General features: G+C 57.0%; 9 protein-coding genes across 9 annotated transcripts; 5 read left to right on the top strand and 4 right to left on the bottom strand.

The window, feature by feature from the left end:
- Positions 1-54: 54 nt before the first annotated feature.
- SPRG_11873 (hypothetical protein) lies at positions 55-892 on the top strand. Its single transcript, XM_012350924.1, has 2 exons — positions 55-519; positions 569-892. The coding sequence occupies exons 1-2, from the start codon at positions 78-80 to the stop codon at positions 841-843; spliced, it is 717 nt and encodes a 238-aa protein (XP_012206314.1). The 5' UTR covers positions 55-77; the 3' UTR covers positions 844-892.
- Positions 893-2,557: 1,665 nt separating this feature from the next.
- SPRG_11872 (hypothetical protein) lies at positions 2,558-2,965 on the top strand. The gene has a single exon (XM_012350923.1). The coding sequence runs from the start codon at positions 2,571-2,573 to the stop codon at positions 2,889-2,891; it is 321 nt and encodes a 106-aa protein (XP_012206313.1). The 5' UTR covers positions 2,558-2,570; the 3' UTR covers positions 2,892-2,965.
- Positions 2,966-4,190: 1,225 nt separating this feature from the next.
- On the top strand, positions 4,191-5,066 carry SPRG_11871 (hypothetical protein; the record flags this gene model as incomplete). The annotated part of the gene is made up of 1 exon (XM_012350922.1): positions 4,191-5,066. The coding sequence occupies exon 1, from the start codon at positions 4,242-4,244 to the stop codon at positions 5,064-5,066; it is 825 nt and encodes a 274-aa protein (XP_012206312.1). The 5' UTR covers positions 4,191-4,241.
- A 271-nt stretch (positions 5,067-5,337) lies between these two features.
- Positions 5,338-5,744, bottom strand: SPRG_11870 (hypothetical protein). Its single transcript, XM_012350921.1, has one exon. The coding sequence runs from the start codon at positions 5,732-5,734 to the stop codon at positions 5,357-5,359; it is 378 nt and encodes a 125-aa protein (XP_012206311.1). The 5' UTR covers positions 5,735-5,744; the 3' UTR covers positions 5,338-5,356.
- Positions 5,745-6,154: 410 nt separating this feature from the next.
- Positions 6,155-6,624, bottom strand: SPRG_11869 (hypothetical protein; the record flags this gene model as incomplete). The annotated part of the gene is made up of 3 exons (XM_012350920.1): positions 6,155-6,208; positions 6,256-6,413; positions 6,459-6,624. The coding sequence occupies 3 exons, from the start codon at positions 6,622-6,624 to the stop codon at positions 6,155-6,157; spliced, it is 378 nt and encodes a 125-aa protein (XP_012206310.1).
- A 337-nt stretch (positions 6,625-6,961) lies between these two features.
- SPRG_11868 (hypothetical protein) lies at positions 6,962-7,551 on the bottom strand. The gene is made up of 2 exons (XM_012350919.1): positions 7,404-7,551; positions 6,962-7,346 (listed from the first exon to the last, which is right to left on the bottom strand). The coding sequence occupies exons 1-2, from the start codon at positions 7,510-7,512 to the stop codon at positions 7,030-7,032; spliced, it is 426 nt and encodes a 141-aa protein (XP_012206309.1). The 5' UTR covers positions 7,513-7,551; the 3' UTR covers positions 6,962-7,029.
- A 1,212-nt stretch (positions 7,552-8,763) lies between these two features.
- Positions 8,764-9,921, top strand: SPRG_11867 (hypothetical protein; the record flags this gene model as incomplete). The annotated part of the gene is made up of 1 exon (XM_012350918.1): positions 8,764-9,921. The coding sequence occupies exon 1, from the start codon at positions 8,791-8,793 to the stop codon at positions 9,919-9,921; it is 1,131 nt and encodes a 376-aa protein (XP_012206308.1). The 5' UTR covers positions 8,764-8,790.
- A 1,594-nt stretch (positions 9,922-11,515) lies between these two features.
- On the top strand, positions 11,516-12,654 carry SPRG_11866 (hypothetical protein; the record flags this gene model as incomplete). The annotated part of the gene is made up of 2 exons (XM_012350917.1): positions 11,516-12,118; positions 12,172-12,654. The coding sequence occupies 2 exons, from the start codon at positions 11,516-11,518 to the stop codon at positions 12,652-12,654; spliced, it is 1,086 nt and encodes a 361-aa protein (XP_012206307.1).
- A 415-nt stretch (positions 12,655-13,069) lies between these two features.
- On the bottom strand, positions 13,070-14,281 carry SPRG_11865 (hypothetical protein). Its single transcript, XM_012350916.1, has one exon. The coding sequence runs from the start codon at positions 14,226-14,228 to the stop codon at positions 13,080-13,082; it is 1,149 nt and encodes a 382-aa protein (XP_012206306.1). The 5' UTR covers positions 14,229-14,281; the 3' UTR covers positions 13,070-13,079.
- Between the last annotated feature and the right edge of the window lie 3,508 nt (positions 14,282-17,789).

Genomic DNA, 17,789 nt, shown 5'->3' with positions numbered 1-17,789 from the left:
CGTTGTATATAATATAAATATTCCATATAGTGTTGCGAGCGGCCTGTCTACCTCACCATCCACGCATCTTCATCATCATGGCGTCGGCGCTCAAGTCCAACTGGAAGCGCAATTTGCTGCTCTTCAACGGCGTCGCCCTCGGCGTGCCGGGCGCGACGGCTGCCTACTTTGTCTACAACCTCCGGCGCGACGTCGAGTTCCGCGAGCACTTTCAGGACAAGTACCCGGACCTCCTCGATGCGATCCATGAGTACGTGCCCATCTACCCGGCGCCCGAGACGCGCACCGACATTGGCGACGCCGACCCGACGATGGACTCGGCCTCAGCTGACAAGACGCCAGTGAAGGCCGTCGTGCGCCTCGCCTCTGGCAAGACGGTCGCTTTCGAGGTATCGCCGGACGTGACGATGGCGGCTGTCCACGAGCAGGCGCTGGCCGGCCACGCCCACGACCGCGTCGCCGCCGTCGACTTTGTCGATGTCCAGGAACCCGTCGTGACGGCCGCGCCCTCGACGCCGGGTACGTTTCGTATGGTGCTGCTGCCAGGACGCTAACATGACAGGTGCAGCTGCGTCGCAACCCAAGCTCCGTCCGGGCGAGCCCGTGCCGCAGTCGACGTGGCCGTCCCAGTATACGCCTCGGAGCGCCCGCGCGTCGATGCAGACGGCTGCGCTTCAGATCGAGCTCGACCAGCTGCGCCTGAAGCAGCAAGCGCTGCAGCTCGAGAAGCGCCAAGGCTTCCGCGAGATTGACGCGATTGACGCCGACCTCGCGCGCGTCGAAGATCAGAAAAAGGTGCTCAAGGCGCAGCTGCCGCGGAAGAAATGGCTTCGCCTCTTTTAGCTTAGCACTTGACCAGCAATCAAGAGGTTTCTCGGTTTCCCGACCCTCCGCGATCTTGGGTACTCCCTCCTGTAGCATGCATTCCACACATCCACAGAATGGTCTGTCGTCGACGTCAACGACGTGAAGAATGACGGTGTGGGACAGCGAATTTATGGCGCACGCGTTCTCATCTGTTCAACAGGCGCGCTGGTCCGCGACACCGCTCGGCAAATAATTGCAGTGTCGTAGCTACTAGCAGTATGGATATGCGTGAACATCATTTTGTATCGTGTTTATTCGTTGAAAGGGAAAAAGAGGGAGAAGAGGAGGACCGAGAGTTGGACGAGATGATGTCGCCACTCTGTCTGCTGCTTGGCGACGCGACGTGTCGCAGAGCCTTTCCAGTCGGCTACTCACTGGTTGTGCATGGGCCGATCACCGAACGCCGCTACTTCAAGCGTTCATTTCTGCGCAGGCCCACGCTCTGATTCCTTTCGTCCTCCTCCTATAGCATGCCACGCGCTTCTTCGTGTTCACCACCCATGATTCGTTCACACCAACGTCCGCACTTCGACGGGCGACGGAGATGGTAGGGCATGCGTCCTCAACGCCAACGTTGGGGCATCTCGTCCGTGACTTGGATGCGACGTCGGCGTCCAGAGGTTCATGCACACGCGAGCATGGTACGGCGAAGCGGACAAAGAAGATGGGAACGAGTAGCGAGGAAAGGCGACGGTGCACGTTGCCCAACAATAATCCCATGCCCATGAGATTTTTTCGATTCGAAGCGGGTGTGGTCAGTGCCAGCGAATCTGGTTCACGATTGCGCCTGGCGCGGATCCTGCAAGCGTCGCGTCACATACCAATGGCTGTGATAGATACCAGCGGGTGAGCAAGAGACACTCACCTTGTTCAGCTGGTGAACGACCCATCTGCACCGACATACCACAAACACAGATGGCGTGAGTACCCAGCCGCCGCCTTGATGAGATCCTGCCACGTGGCCGCGAACCGCTCGTGTTCTTTCTGCCACTTTGCGGAGGAATGAGGCTGGCGTGCTGTTGCTACACCTACTACAGACGATGCACTTCCTATCCAATGCCCTCCGTATTCTCACTGGTAAGGGCTGATCAGCCAAGCCAGCAGCGTCACCATCAACCAAGCGTTAGGTACTATCGCACACTTGTGTAATGGCGTTGGTTCATCCCAACCTCGACACGAATCGAAGGCTCTGTCCAAGTAGCTTGTCCGAGGCCGTTCGACTTTGCTCGCCGAGACTTGGTCGTCGCTGTGTGTCGCTACATCTCATCCAGCTTCCACACGTGGTTCAAAAGTCGGACTCAAAATTTAAAAGTTCGATCGACGCAGCTCGTCGTCTGAGCAGCGCTGGTCGAGCAAACGAGTCGCCTGTACGACTCCTACATGTAGTACCAAACGAGCGTGGCGTCGTCGTGGGCGTACACACGCCGTGACACAGCAGAGAGATCCTGTTGGTAAAAAAACGGCCTGGGTCTGGTATCGTAGAAGCGAGGATCGGGACGATGAGGACTGAAATGAGAGAAATGAGTGTGACCCAGCCGACACATAAAAGAGGCATCGCGAGTGGCCGAGTAGCCAGATTAGAGTGGGATGCGAAAACCAGATCATCTGAAATCGTTGACAGCACGCAGCCGTTCCGAACCCAGCGCCTATGGTGGCGGTGTGGTGACACGACCTCATTTACCAATTCGCATCCACACACACAAATGGCTACCGTCATGAGCAGCATCTCGCACCGCTTCGGCCCGAGCGCCAAGAAGGACCGCAAGAGCCACCGCTTCGCGCCCTACTCGGCCAAGCGCCCGGCCCTCCCCGAGTACGAGTCGTACCTCGAGGCCATGGACTCGGCCGATGAGTTCTGCGCCGAGACCGACGTCGAGACGCCGTTCAGCGCAGTCGTTGAAGATGACTTTGTCCGCCTCTCGATCGAAGAAGAGCTCGAGATGGACCCGTCCCTCGACATGGAGTGGAGCTCCGAAGACCTCTCGATCCTCCTCGCGCTCTTCGCCAAGGACATGAAGGTCTAAGAGACGACGAGAAGCAACTTTTAGCGTAGGCCCCTTAATTTAAATCAAAGTTATACTAGTTTCAAGGCTCACACCACCACACAATGCATGTACAAGCACGCAAAACCAGCAACCAAGGAGCGTTCCTGTAGAGATGGCCTCCTGGTCCGGGCGTGAAAGAGTAGCGAACCGCGCAACAACATCATGTTGGAAGCCAACGTGGCTGGTTCCGTGGGTTGCGCGAACGGCCGAGGCTTGAGAAACCATCCATATCTGCAGCTCCTACATCTCCCACGACCGCCTCCTTCTGTCCAACGCTACGACGGTACCTATCCTACGGTTGTGCTGGCGTCGACGAGGAAACGAAGAAGAAGCCTGTCGGACCCTTCGATTATATTATTTCACTGTGACAAGGCGCCACACGATTCAAGGCCACAGCTTCAAGTGCCCATCCCACGGCCGGTTTGTCTGCCGAGTATCTGGGTGACACCGTTGGCTAAGAGAACCAGATGGTACTCACCCGAATCTAGACGAGTTCAGATCCGATGCTTTTCATCCATTGCATCAACCACAGCCATCGCATACGACGTTGCAGTGTACAGCACACACTCGTCGTGTCAAGATCATCTATTACACAGGTGGGTGCATTCCGTCTCGGCCATCATCGAATATCTCGCGCGTCGAGGCTCTGACCACAGTAGAATCTCGTTCAACGTGCTTTCGAAGACGAACCCATGAGCAAGATTTTATGTGTGGCGCCAATGGTACATGCGCATCCTCCTACTTCCTCCTATATTGCCATCTTCCAATCGTCTTCCCTCGAGAGTGGTCGTGTATGGGCATGCGACCGATAAGATGTACAGCCGATGGAGAAGCCACCTCTCCTCTGCCAAGGTGTCGGCGCCATTGCTAATCGTATCGCGCACGGTTTGGAAAGGTGTCTCGACTCGCCAAGCTGGCTCACACGATCCCGTCTTTTCCGCAACGTCCGTCTGGTTCACTCGATGAGCGTCCGTGCATCTCTCGATCGAACGTACACCTATAAGATCTGTGTACATGTGCAGGGCTGTGTGCAGGGTGTAATTGCGCAGGCCTTGTCGCTCCCGCTGCAGCGGCTTTATTCACGCACCCACAACGCCACACTCACCGGCATGTTACTGCGCCTTCCCACCCAGCGTCGTGCCACGTCATGCCACAAGATCCGCCCATCAAGTGATATGTATACCCTACTGAAACCGTGTCTATTTATTAGCCAATCCAACGTCGTGCGACCACGCCAAGCCAATCACGTGTCGCGCCGACAGTAGCGGTAACGACGTACTGGCCGACCAGGTTAGTCCGCATTGCAACCGTGTCATCGACATCGCGTCTATGGAGGAGACCTTTGAGGGCGACGGTACCTCGTACGTCCTGAGCGCGCCGCGCCACGGCAACTGCAACCTCATGTGGACGCCGCCGCTTGCGTCGACCAACTATGCGGCTCTCAACGCCCCGCAGTGGGCCAACCTCGCCCATTGCGGCCGCTGCGCGCGCGTGCGATGCGTCGATGCCCGGTGCAATTCGACCGCGACTGCGCTCGTCATGCTTGTGGATCAATGCCCCGAATGCAAGCACGGCGATCTCGACTTGAGCCCCAAGGTGTTTCGGGAGATTACGGGCCACGACGCGACGCGGCTTAAAGTCGCATGGTCATTTGCGCGTTGTCCGATCCAGGACGAGCATGCCCACGTGTGCCTCAAGAACGGCGCGAATCCGTTCTGGATGGCAGTGCAGCCCGTCAATGTCGCCACGGGCGTTCAGCGCGTCCGCATCAACGGCTTTGCCACCGAGATGCTCGACAGCTGCTACTACTTCAAAGCCAATGCCGGGAGCGCGCAAATCCCACTAGAGAACATGGACGTCGAGCTCACCTTTCTGAACGGATCGTCCCAGCACATCCTCATTCCATCCATCAACGCATCGTCGTGTACGAACGGGTACCATGAAGTCGACGACCCGCCACTTCCGAACGTCCAGATGTCGCCAGGTGGCAGTGCGTCGTCCAGTGTCCTGATGCCGGCTTTGCTTGTCGCTGCCGTGCTTGGTGGTGGTCTGGCCGCCCTCTATGTCGCGCGCCGGCGACGCCTCGCCCAGCAGCAGCAGCAGGCGTCGTTCCGGCTCGTGCTGCCCATCGAAGACGAAGAGGCCGTGCTCTAGTCCTTTCGTCGTCGTTGCATGTGCTCTATGTAATGCTCCAGTAAACAGTCATCATCGTCGCGCCGCCAATGCAGTGCAGGACTCATCTACTGGGTGGTGTGCTGGCGGCAGAGGCGCCACCGCACTATTCTCCCGCCTTGCGCTGGATGGGGACGTACGACGACGCGATGTGAGCTGTGTAATGCTGGCCTCCTCTCTCCATGGGGATCCTGTGCGCTGGTGTTCCGGTACTAGAAAGGCGCGCCAAGGGTCAAGTACAGAAACAGGAGACAACCTGGTGGTATAATTGCTTAGACGAGATCGAGGTCCTTGGCCGTCAACGAGTCGGCAAAGGTTGCTCTCGACTGCGAGAAGCTCCACGAGAAGAGGAGCTCGTCGTCGCCTTCATTGCGAATCTCGTGCGACTGGCCGCGACGAATGAACACGAGATCGCCGCAGGTCGCGCGCGCCTCTTCGCCGTTGATGTTGATGATGGCCGTGCCCCGGAGTACGACGATGACCTCGTCCTTGTCGTCGTGGAAGTGGAGTGGGACGCGACTGCGGCTCGGGACCGTCTCGAGGCCCATGTCAAAGCCGGCTTCGGTCACGAGCGGGAACACGACGCGCGGGCAGCCGCGCTTGGCGCCCAGCGCCAGCGGCTCGCTGCAGGTTGAAGTGTTGCGCAGCATTAAAATCTATTGACGCACAACGGCAGCTGCCAGAAAAAGGCCTCGCCACATGGCAGAAGGCGCTCCTTCAACGTGCTCTAGCGTGGGACGGCAAGAAGAAGCGAACTGTAGGAAGAGTCTCGGCGACCAATGCTTCCTGGTTCGGTTGGAGGTCTGGGCGGCCAGAAATTTGGCCGACCGACAACGACGTGCCACTCAACTTGCAGTCCAACTCTGCCCCACGTCCAAGGCTTCTCACTTGCTTGCATGCTGCTGCTTGGTCTCCTCCCATGCGTACAGTGTATTCTTAGTATCTGACCCTTCTCTCAACTGCCTGTCATGTCGTCCAGCGTCATGCATGTACTAGACCTTGGCATGGGTGGCGCGACAAGGAGAAAGAGAGGAGGTCGGGAGGTATAAATATAATACGAACGCAGAGCATTACATGCGGTAGAGCTCGTGGCGAAGCTCGGCGAGCGCCACGAGCAGCGTGTGCTACTCCAAAGCCTCTGTCGCAATAATCTCTTGGCATCTCGTCGTACCTTGAGGCCAGCGCTCACGTCCGGCGGCAGGTCGTCCTCGGTCAGAAACGCGATGCTGCCCAGCGTCGTGAACCCGCGCTGCTCGAGGCGCCGGCCAAACGCCACGAGCTCCGGGCTGCGCACGCTCATCCAGTGGACCACCTCGCCTTGCTCGTACACTACATACGTGCCCGCTTGAGCCAACCCCACCGCTCGAGACGTACCCGCGTTGACGACCTTGGCCTGCTCCTTGGCGGCGTCAATGCGCATGCGGATCTTATTGGGGCTCATGCTCAGCGGCGCCGGCGTCACGGCGGCCTCGCGGTCCTCATCAAGCTCGAGCGGCGTCGTGAAGCTCGGCATCTCGTCGGCGGAATTCAGAAACGCCATCTCCGAGGAACCGGCGGCTTCTAGCGGTTGAAACCGTCTCGTAACGGTTGCAATCGCCTTTTTTTCCTGTGCCATCTTGGAAGGGGTGTGCCAAGAGGGCAGCAGTACCGTACTGCTTACAGACCGGGGCTACTCACGTCCGAGAGACTGGTCGCTCGAACGCCGAGTAGCTCTGACGATCGGCTCTGCCATCACGCGGGCATGTACCACCGGCGAGATACCGCGCGTCATGGGGTCTTGAAGGAGGAGGAGGCGAGGATGGGATCTTTCATGTCGTTCCTTGTACTAGGAAGGCGCCAACGACTATCATATCTGATTCGCGACCGAGAACGAGAAAGCGTACTACGTGGGCGAGTCACGCCAAGAGGTAAAACTCTATTGTCGTCCACGATAAAATAGCGCGATTTAAATGTCGTCAAACTCAAAGCCGCAGTCGTCGTCGTCGCCGCCGCCTTCCATGTCGACGTTGGTCTCGTTAATACGCGCGTTGTCCGGGAGTTCGCCGTACGCCTTCAAGCTGCGCGCTTCGTCGGCGTTGTACTTGTGGATGACATCGACCTTGCCGTCCTGGTACTCGCGCAGACTCACGAGCACAATGTCGCCGGCGCCGACCCACACCTTCTTGCGCATCTTGCCGCGGATGTGGCCGAGGCGCGTGACGCCGTCGTAGCAGTAGGCTTCGAGGCGGCCGTTGCCGAGCATGCGCAGCACCTGGGCGTACTCTACAAGGTACCGTTAGCCTCGGCGCGAGATGGCGAGAAGCATGCGCATGCACGCACCCTGGCCATCTTCCTTGAACTCGAGCTCGCGCTTGTTCTCTTCGCCATCGCCCTTGCCGCGGCGACGGTTCTTGCCGCCCTTGCCCTTGTTCTTGCTTGCCGAGGACATGATCTCCGAGAATGGAGGACCACCACCACCAACTCGGCCTATTTCCAGATCCGACGCCGATTGGCCAAAATGACATGCCGCCACTTGATTGGCTATATTCTTGGTCGGCGCGCGGATTGGACAAAATACGGCATACAAACCCCAAGTGCGCGTAGACTGGCGCTGCGACGTGGCCATCTCTTTTTATTGGACTGCATTCTTTTCTTAAAGACGCACAAGCATTGACGCATTTGTATATAGAATAGATTTACTGTCAAATTAATATGCAGAAAAAACACCCAACCGAATGGACCAATGAATGGTCGCGTGTCAAACCTGCCACGTTGCCGCCAAGAAGATCGCCACACTGATGCAAGGTGGCGTGCACTGCGCGAACGAGCCCGTATCTCGGCTAATTCAACCCAACGCCCAGCAGCACATTCCCTTTGCTTATCGATGAGGAGCCAGCATAGGGCTGTTGCGACGTTCGAGGTGCGTTGGCAGCCTTCATGTGGGCCTCGGTGGGGAAATCGAGCTTGAAGCGATGCGGTGAGCTAAGACGCCACAGACCAAGTGCTAAGGTGGAGCTAAGGTGCCAACGTGGAAGAGCATGACTGAGAGTTGAGTCAGCGTGGTTGTGTCCGAGCCAGATGATAGAGTACCAGATCGGTCAGAAGGCCGCAACGAGCGGCTTGTGATCCGAGTAGTACGTACAAACAAGCCGCATCTGCAAGCAGAGGTATCGGTGTTGGTACGCCAGAGCACTTGAACGTGAGAGATGGTCGTGTGCACTCCATCGCAAAGGAGACAGCGCGTGTATCGTGGTCAAGGAAGTAGAAGCTGGAACCGACCAGGACGGCTTTCAAGGCGACAAGCGTCAGAAGGATGTGAGCGGGGCAAGAGAAACGGACACAGAGAGGCTCCCGGCTTTTCCAGAACTCACACTGCTTTCGTGGGCCATTGGACCTTCCTCATGACGACTCGGCAACCAAGGGGAAACGTCAAGCTCTGTCCCCTTGTCGACAAAGGGCGTGGCTATTGTAGTGTTACACCTGCTTGCGACTGCTCCGTGCATTATATTTTTTGACCGATCGCCTCCAAAGCTGGCCTCATAGCATTACATAAAAGCTCAAGGCAACCAAACGCACCCCCGTAGCTCACCCCAGTATCAGCGAGTGTATCGGTATCAGCCTGATTTAGGCTCAGAGAGTATGTTCGGCGAGTCGTCAGCCGATGATAGCGAGGCGATGTCGAGCTCACTTTCCATCTTGCCTTCCTTCGCAAATACACCACCCAAGCATGTTTGGCTTCACCAAGTTGATCACGTTCTTCGCGACCGCCGCCGCCGCGCAGCAGTGCGTCCAGCAGGCGTCGATCGAGATCGGCAAGGAGACGCCGCTCAGCTTGACCTTCAACGGCGACAAGGCGTTCAGCCACACGATCAAGCAGGTCGGCGCGACGTACACGGCCGTGCACTTTGACGCGCTCAACATCCCGGCTGGCGCGACCCTTACGATTTCGAGCCTCGACGGCAAGGAGTCGGTCAAGTACGTCGGCGGCGAGTCGCGTACCAACCTTTTCGCCGACTGGATCTCGGGCTCGGAGGCCGTCTTGACCTACGAAGCGGCTACGTACACCAAGCAGCCGACGCCGGTCTTCACGATCGACAAGGTGACGTTCGGCAAGATTACGCCGCCGCTCGAGTCGATCTGCGGCAATGACGACTCGAAGCCGACCAAGTGCTATACGGCGGACGCGGCCAAGCAAACGTCGGCGCTCTCGGTGGCCCGCCTCCTCATCAACGGCAAGTCGCTCTGCACGGGCTGGCTCATCGGCTCGGAGGGCCATTTGATGACCAACAACCACTGCATCAAGACGGCCGACGACGCCAAGAACGTCCAGGTCGAGTTTGGTGCTGTCTGCGCGACGTGCGAGGACCCGAACAACACCAAGCAGCTCGGTTGCAAGGGCGAGATCGTCGCCACCGACGCGGTCCACCTCATCTCCAACCCGGAGAACGACTTTGCGCTTATCAAGCTCAACGTCAAGGCCGGCGTCGACATCAAGAAGTACGGCTACCTCCAGGTCCGCCCGGATGGCCCCAAGCTCAACGAGGAGATCCACATCATCGGCAACCCCCGCGGCTTCCCGCAGTACGCGGCCATTGTCGTTGACGATGGCAAGCCGGGTGTCGTCACCAACTTGAGCATCGAGTCGTGCGTCCCGGATGAGTTTGGCTACATGCTCGACACACAGGGCGGTAACTCGGGGTCGCCCGTCTTCTCGACCAAGGAGAACGTCGTCGTCGGTCTCCACAACTGCGGCGGCTGCGAGAACGGCGGCATCAAGATCAACAAGGTTGTCGACATCCTCAAGGCCAAGAACTTGGTCCCGAAGGACGCCATTGTCAACACCAAGCCGGCGTGCTAAGCTGTCGACGCTAGTGGCGCTTTCTAAATGTCATAATGTTGAGTTGCTTTGGTAAAATTGCACATCTATCCTCCTACATCCTCAACCAAAGTGTTCCACTGGTGCCGAGATCTTGTGGAGCTTCTTGGGCGACTAACAAGAAAGCGCAACCGGTTCCTGCGACGCTCAGTATGTGAGCGGTGCTCCGGCAGCACAACTGTTTTTAGCTGCATCTTAAAAATTGCATGGGAGCAAGGCGATACCGCGATCGTCCATGTTTGGCCTTCGTCAAAGCACTCTAAGTTCTGTGCTGTGGTGCAGATACTACCATTATCGACAGGTGTTGCTGCTGAAACGTGTTATGAGCATGCAATCAAAGTGGACTTCCTCATGCACTCATGAGGGTGCGGCAAGTCCCTTGACAGGCGTCATGGCTGTTTCGAGGTGTTTGACGTCGAGGTCAACACTAGCCTTATAGAATATCGTTGCAGGACGCAGGGTGTTCGTCGTGTGGAGAGACACATTGCTTCGGCATTCAGCAGCAAAGGTTAGAGGCGCAACAACTTGGTCAAAAATCACCAGTGTTCTTGCCGCATTTCTGGAACAGCAGTGTTTAGACGCATACCGCGACCACCACCACGGGCAGTATTGCCTCCACATGTAATACCCTTTTGCAGCGACCAACGCCAACCAAAAGTGGATGATCGCAAATGGAAAGATCAAGCACGCGACGCACGACAATCTGTGCTTGGACGTCGACCCGACCAACGAGAACCACGCAGCGCAGGTGTGGGCGTGCACAACGACAACCAACGAATCGATGTTGTGTCGCTGGAGCCGTAAATATCAATAATGTATTAGAGTCCACTATTTTCTTCTGGCAAATGCAAGGGATTGTGGATTGCATGTCGCATAGTCTGTACGAGCTCGTGCGTTTCGTATCAGACGTCGCCAGCGTCTGGAACACTGGCTCACCTTACCAGTGTCCTTAGACTTGACGCACGCACGACAGAGTGGACCCGAAAGTGGGCTGCGCGTGTGTTTGGCTCAAGTTGTCACGACGAGTTAAAGTGCATCACACAGCAAGCACCGCCAATTAACGCAGCCAACATCACTGCCAAAACAGCGTTTACCAGGCAATCAACGACATATTCGTCGTGCCGGGACTCGTGATCATCTCTCCTTCATCGTGCGTAGATGGTTGACTGGATAGGCGTGCAAGACAGTACGTACTCAGAAGACCAATCACCAAGCAGTGATCACCAAGCACTGTACTCGTATGAAAATGGACTGCCTCAGGTCCAACTGCTGATTACACGAGCGGCTCTGAAGCACACGAGTGTGGGTCCTGCTGGACACACATGTTGCCGTTCTGAGTCATTCCATTCCATCCCTGGAACGGATACATTACGGGTAAACGGTAAACACCCAAGTTCTCGTTGCTTGGCACGGGACACAAGCTCCTCTTCATACAATACACTGGGTAAATCGAATCTGACACGCGACTGGGAAAGGACCGCATCGGATCTGAGTTGGCACCCACAATGGAGCTTGCAGCGCGATCTCGCGCCGTTCACTCATTTTTTCTTTTGCCCCTTTCTGCGCAACAACAACAATGCTCAACGTCACCAAGCTATTAGCGCTACTTGCGTCCGTCGTTGCTGCGGCCCAGTGCGGCAACCAGGCATCGATCGAGATCGCGGTCAAGACGCCTTTGCACGTGGTGTCACATGGCGAGGCGGCGTTCAGCCAGATCGTCCAGCGCACCGGCGCGACGTTCGCAGCGCCTCACTTCAAGTCAATCAACGTGCCGGCCAACGGCAAGCTCACCATCACGTCGCTCGACGGCAAGGACGCCGTCGTCTTCAAGGGTGGCGAGTCCGCTACCAACGTGCGCGCCGACTGGCTCAGTGGCGCCGGCGTCGTCGTTGCGTACGAAGCCCCAACATACGTCAAGCAGGCGTCGCCGGTGTTTGAGATCGACGAAGTGGCTTTCGGGAAGCCGCCGTCGCCTCTCGAGGCGCTCTGCGGCGCCGACCAGTCGCAGCCCGCAGCGTGCTTTGCGAGCGACGTTGCCAAGACAAAATCGGGCAAGTCGGTGGCCCGTCTTATCATTGGCGGTCAGATTCCCTGCACGGGCTGGCTCGTTGGCTCGGAGGGCCATATGCTCACCAACAACCACTGCATCAAGACCGCCGACGCGGCCAAGGACGTCCAGGTCGAATTTGGCGCCGAGTGCAAGACGTGCGAGGACCCGAACACCAAAAACAGCTCGCGTGCAAGGGTGAGATTGTCGCGACGAGCGCGACCTTTCTGGCCACGAGCCCGTCCTCGGACTTTACGCTCGTCAAGCTCAACGTCAAGGACGGTGTCGATTTGACCAAGTACGGCTACCTCCAAGTGCGCCTCGACGGCCCCAAGCTCAACGAGACGATCCACATTCTTGGCCACGCGGCCGGGTGGCCCAAGCGCTTTGCCGTTTCGACGCTCGACGGCCCCGGCACCGTGACGAACACGAGCTTCCAGTCGCGCTGCCAAGCCGACGAGTTTGCGTACCGCCTTGATACGCAGGGCGGCAATTCGGGCTCGCCCGTGATTTCGACCGACGAGAATGTCGTTGTCGGTCTTCACAACTGCGGTGGCTGCCCCGACGGCGACAACGCCGGTATCAAGATCAACAAGGTGTTTGACATTCTCAAGGCGCAGAACATCGTGATCAAGGATGCGATCGCGTCGACCAAGCCCGCGTGCTAGGAAGATTTAGGATCGTTTTGCTCGTGGTATAACTGTCTGTCAATGCATGCAACAAAGTAAGGTTGTTTATGCTGAAAAGGGAAAGCTGTAGACACCGAGCGTCCCACGCGATTACAGTATAAGTGTATTACTGGATACGCGTTCTACAGCGGATTGCAGCATCATGAAACGCAGCTCCACCTTTTTCAAATGGGCGACAGCGGTAGATTCGGAGTGTCCAATCGACAAGAAAATCACTGCGTCTCTCGTTGCTTTCCTCCACGTCAACTTGACGAAGCCTTTCACAGACTGCAAAGTAAAGAATTCTGTGGCCACAAATGCCTACCAGCCATACACCAACAATTTTGCTCTATCGACCTCACAAATGGTGTATTGCTGAGAGCCAATTCGGCAGGCTCGTTTAAAGACGCATGGACATAAAACAATTAGCACGCGGGCTTGTCGCCGGCAATCGCGTCCTTGGGGAGGACGTTCTTGGCCTTGAGAATGTCGACGACCTTGTTGATCTTGATACCGCCGTTGGGGCCGTCGTCGGGGCAGCCGCCGCAGTTGTGAATACCAACGACGACGTTGTCCTTGGTCGAGAAGACGGGCGAGCCCGAGTTGCCGCCCTGCGTGTCGAGCTCGTAGCCAAACTCGTCGGGCTGGCACGACGGGATGCTCGTGTTGGTGACGACACCGGGCTTGCCGCTGTCGACGACGACCGCGAACCGCTTGGGCCAGCCCACGGCGTGCCCCAGAATGTGAATTTCTTCGTTGAGTTTCGGGCCCTCCGCGCGCACCTGGAGGTAGCCGTACTTCTTGAGGTCGACGCCATCCTTGAGATTGAGCTTCACGAGCGCAAAGTCGGCCGTCTCGTCCGTCACAACAAAGGTCGCGCTCGTCGCGACGATCTCGCCCTTGCACGCGAGCTGCTTCTGGTTGTTCGGGTCCTCGCACGTCGCGCACTCGGCGCCAAGTTCGACCTGGACGTCCGCGGCGTCGTCGGCGCTGCCGATGCAGTGGTTGTTGGTCATGAGGTGGCCCTCCGAGCCGATGAGCCAGCCCGTGCAGAGACCCGAGCCGCCAATGAGGAGACGCGCGACGGCCTTGCCCGACTTGGTCTTGGCCGCGTCGGCGGCGTAGCACGGAGCCGGCTTGGAGTCGTCCTTGCCGCAAATCGACTCGGCGAGCGGCGTCGGCTTGCCAAACGAAATTTCGTCGAGCTCGAAGACCGGCACGGCGCTCTTGGTGTACGACGGCGCTTCGTACGAGACGACGACGCCCTTGCCCGAGGCCCAGCTCGCGCGGACGTTGGTAGCAGACTCGCCGCCCTTGAAGACCTCGCTGTCCTTGCCGTCGAGCGACGTGATCGTGAGCTTGCCGTTGGCCGGCACGTTGACCGACTTGAAGTGGGGGGCCGCGAACGTCGCGCCGTCCTTTTGGAAGATCTGGCTGAACGCGGCGTCGCCGTTGTAGGTGACGCTCACCAACGTCTTCTCGGCGATCTTGTACATACCTTGCTCGACGCCCGTGCACTGCTGCGCGACCGCCGCGGCGGAGAAGAGAGAGAGCAACTTGGCAGCACCCAACATGACAAAGGTAGTGGTGGACCGCGAGCGGGGAAATGGAAAAGTGAAGATCGAAGCTGTGCTGTCCTGGATCTGAGTTGGCGTCGAGTGCATCATTGTGAGGGCCAAAACCAGATCCTTTCTGAGTCGAAAGCCAGCCGACGTCGTCAAACCCATGGACATGCGTCGTATAAATGACTTTACCCAAGTCAGGTGAGTACCGGTCTGCACCAATAGAGGTGGTTGTACGCTGCAACGAGCCGTGTGCAGTGACGAAGGGTTCATTCATGAGGTACATGAGGCTTGGTTGGACGTACTCGCGAGGCCAGAATACTGTATGCTATCCCATTCGTACCCGTAGGCTCCTGGGCTGGCGTCGGCCGTCGAAAATCTACAGCGCATGTCGTGTGAAGCGGCCCGCGGTGACCCACTCTTGAGTGTAATCAGTCGTGAAAGCGGACTCAGAAAAAGCAAACTCAGATCTCCGTAGTCACTGCTGCGCAAACGCGCGGGACTCTACAAGTCTGGGCGACTTGTAGAGCGAACCGAACGAATACCAGACGCATCAAACGGTCCCAAATGGCTTGCGCACGAGGTGGACTGAAACCGCGACCCTTGTAGAGCGATGTCGCGCTCGGTGGAAAGGTATCCAAATGCTTCAAGCCTCCATCGAGAGGCTTTCCGCCAATGAAATGCCAGTGACGCGTTGCGGTGTTCTGATTGGCGAAGACGATTCGCACTAGAAAGAACAATTCTGATGCGTGCGTGAACGCGGGCGGAGGCCGCTTCTATGGGCGCCCTCGCATTGCTCTGCTGTGCAAGGATACGGCCGAGCCTGCCCCCGCGCTCGATGGGCTGGCCGCCAGACCTGCCATTGCCGTGGCCGAAGCCGCGGGCAATGAGTCCGACCCGGGTGACTCCGACGACGAAATCGACCCCGAGATTGACTCGGTTCCGGAAATGCAGCAAGAACATTGGTGATTGGCTACAAATCGAAACATTTGCCGCTGTGATTGGCTGAAACGCTTGGCCTTGGTTGACGAAAATGAGAAACACCAACGAGCAAGGCTGCATTGCGACCGAGCGATACCTCATGATGATGGCCTCTACGTAGAGGCTGTGGATGGAGTGTTTTCGAGCACAATGCAGCAGCGTCAGTGGTGCCTCGGCGTCGCCGTCCTAGCGTCGCCGGTCTTTATTATTGGCGCTCGCCATTTTCAACCATATATGACCACATTTGGGCGAACTCGCCACGCCGGCGGATCGACCAAAATAATGTTTGAAAACGAAGTCGCCTGCCTATACTTGCCAGAGTAATAGAGTACACTTTGGAGAGTCCAAAATGCTATGTGGCGTCGCTGTACCGAGTGGAAATGACAGCGGCAAGCAGCACTATACGATATAGTGTGATGTGTTGACACACTGAAATACTGTACGAGTGCAAACAAGGCCTCATCGCGAGGCATATCGCGCGCACTTTGCCTCTCTCGGCCACACGCAACACGCTCTCGAACATGAATGAAAAGAGACGGCGTCCTCGGTTTCCGCGATTTCAACGCATTTTCAACCGAAATTTCATGTCGAATTTCGTGAAAACCGACGCTCGGCAGTACGAGTTTGGTGTGAGCGCCCAAGCAACGACGGCGCCCAACAAACTGGTCGCAGACCGGGTCAAGATCCATTGCCAACTGTGGCAGCCAGAATTGGGGTCTTTGGAGCTTTCAAACCCCGCGATATCATGTTGAGTGTTTGGGCAATTGTGTCGCCACCTCAAAAAATAAAAATGGATTTGCGCATCATTATAACGCCGCGTTCGGTGCCGGAAACGACATGTACGTCTTTGATGGAGTGTGGGGAGAGGTAGATACGGCGGCTACGTGGCGCTAGCGCGTCTGTGGGTCATACTTGTCTTTGTGGTGCATGCTACGCACACTATTTGAGACGACATTGTGCATACAGTGTTGTGATTGGCTAGAAAGAATCTGAGATCAAGCCAATAAAAAGCATCCATGTCAATCGAGTTCAAAATCGACAGCAGAGCTCGCGATGGTCCGGCCGTCGTCCACAATGCTAGACCAGCATCACGGCACCGCCTTTCGGAAGATACCTCCAGTGTCCATGAGCCATGGTCGGCACGGCTAAGGGATGCCCACGACGCGAGTATTTTGACGTAGGCGCACTGCGGGCAGAGCAGCAACAACCGTGCGCACTCGCCCAAGAAGCCGTTGCTCGCATTTGTGTGCGCGCGGCGATTGTTTGCCAAGCCATGTCGACATGAAGATGACGGGCCCTCTGCGTGAGAGTCGATGGCCTCTGAACCATAGTTGCCAGATCTCTCGTGGTCCGACGTTTCGCACCGCTCGCTCAATACCCGGTGCACACAGCACGAGTTTCATTTGTTCATTTGATCTCTTAACCGATTCCATCCGAAGCATCGCCAGGCCAACCACTTAGCGTTTGAAACAGAAATGACCTGGACTCGGTACATTGGTAGAGGACGCTGTGGAGAGCATGGAGTGCGAGGTCGCGTCGCCGTCCGAGGCGTACAGCAGTAGCGAGACAGGATCCAAGATGCAGCACTCGAAACTATTAATAAGATCGTAGAGCCATCTTAGCGGCCCCTCTTCAGGACGCCGATGGCATTTGTCGACGACATCATGTTTGAAATGGAATTGCTCATAGTTGACACCGTGACAGAAGACACTTTGAAGAGCAAAGCAGTTCAAGCTACGTTACCGCTGCCGTCCTACTCGACAAAGCGCTCTTTTGAGGAAGAGGTCGAACCTTTTCAAATGTGTATGTTATCGACTGTGCCTGTTCTCGCAATTCGCGTGGAAGGTGCCCTGTCCCATCACTCCTCGCGAGGCAATAGATGAGACGAGGATGAAGGTCCAGAATAACAATTTGACGTGTTGTTAGATCTAAAGGTCTATGGACCCTTACTAGATCGTACGAAACGACGGCTTGGTACGACGATTCCCGCGCCACATCATGTGTATGTAGTCGAAGGATAAAGTTGAGATGGCGAGCACAACGCACACGATATCAAAAGCTTTGTCGTTTAATAGTGTATACAATTGTACCAATTGTTTGTTGCATGCATTGACAGACAGTTATACCACGAGCAAAACGATCCTAAATCTTCCTAGCACGCGGGCTTGGTCGACGCGATCGCATCCTTGATCACGATGTTCTGCGCCTTGAGAATGTCAAACACCTTGTTGATCTTGATACCGGCGTTGTCGCCGTCGGGGCACCCGCCGCAGTTGTGAAGACCGACAACGACATTCTCGTCGGTCGAAATCACGGGCGAGCCCGAGTTGCCGCCCTGCGTATCAAGGCGGTACGCAAACTCGTCGGCTTGGCAGCGCGACTGGAAGCTCGTGTTCGTCACGGTGCCGGGGCCGTCGAGCGTCGAAACGGCAAAGCGCTTGGGCCACCCGGCCGCGTGGCCAAGAATGTGGATCGTCTCGTTGAGCTTGGGGCCGTCGAGGCGCACTTGGAGGTAGCCGTACGTGGTCAAATCGACACCGTCCTTGACGTTGAGCTTGACGAGCGTAAAGTCCGAGGACGGGCTCGTGGCCA

The sequence above is a fragment of the Saprolegnia parasitica genome (assembly GCF_000151545.1).
Source record: "Saprolegnia parasitica CBS 223.65 unplaced genomic scaffold supercont2.71, whole genome shotgun sequence".
Classification (NCBI taxonomy): domain Eukaryota; phylum Oomycota; class Saprolegniomycetes; order Saprolegniales; family Saprolegniaceae; genus Saprolegnia; species Saprolegnia parasitica.
This window is presented reverse-complemented; position numbering and strand designations above follow the sequence as displayed.

What these genes read in the sequence shown, in the direction of transcription:
- SPRG_11873 (XM_012350924.1), top strand. Translation starts at nt 78, where the DNA reads ATGGCGTCGGCGCTCAAGTCCAACTGGAAGCGCAATTTGCTGCTCTTC. An exon ending in GGCCGCGCCCTCGACGCCGG is followed by an intron (nt 520 to 568) that starts GTACGTTTCGTA and finishes TGACAGGTGCAG; the next exon opens with CTGCGTCGCAACCCAAGCTC.
- SPRG_11872 (XM_012350923.1), top strand. Translation starts at nt 2,571, where the DNA reads ATGGCTACCGTCATGAGCAGCATCTCGCACCGCTTCGGCCCGAGCGCC.
- SPRG_11870 (XM_012350921.1), bottom strand. Translation starts at nt 5,734, where the DNA reads ATGCTGCGCAACACTTCAACCTGCAGCGAGCCGCTGGCGCTGGGCGCC.
- SPRG_11868 (XM_012350919.1), bottom strand. Translation starts at nt 7,512, where the DNA reads ATGTCCTCGGCAAGCAAGAACAAGGGCAAGGGCGGCAAGAACCGTCGC. An exon ending in GTTCAAGGAAGATGGCCAGG is followed by an intron (nt 7,347 to 7,403) that starts GTGCGTGCATGC and finishes GGTACCTTGTAG; the next exon opens with AGTACGCCCAGGTGCTGCGC.
- SPRG_11865 (XM_012350916.1), bottom strand. Translation starts at nt 14,228, where the DNA reads ATGTTGGGTGCTGCCAAGTTGCTCTCTCTCTTCTCCGCCGCGGCGGTC.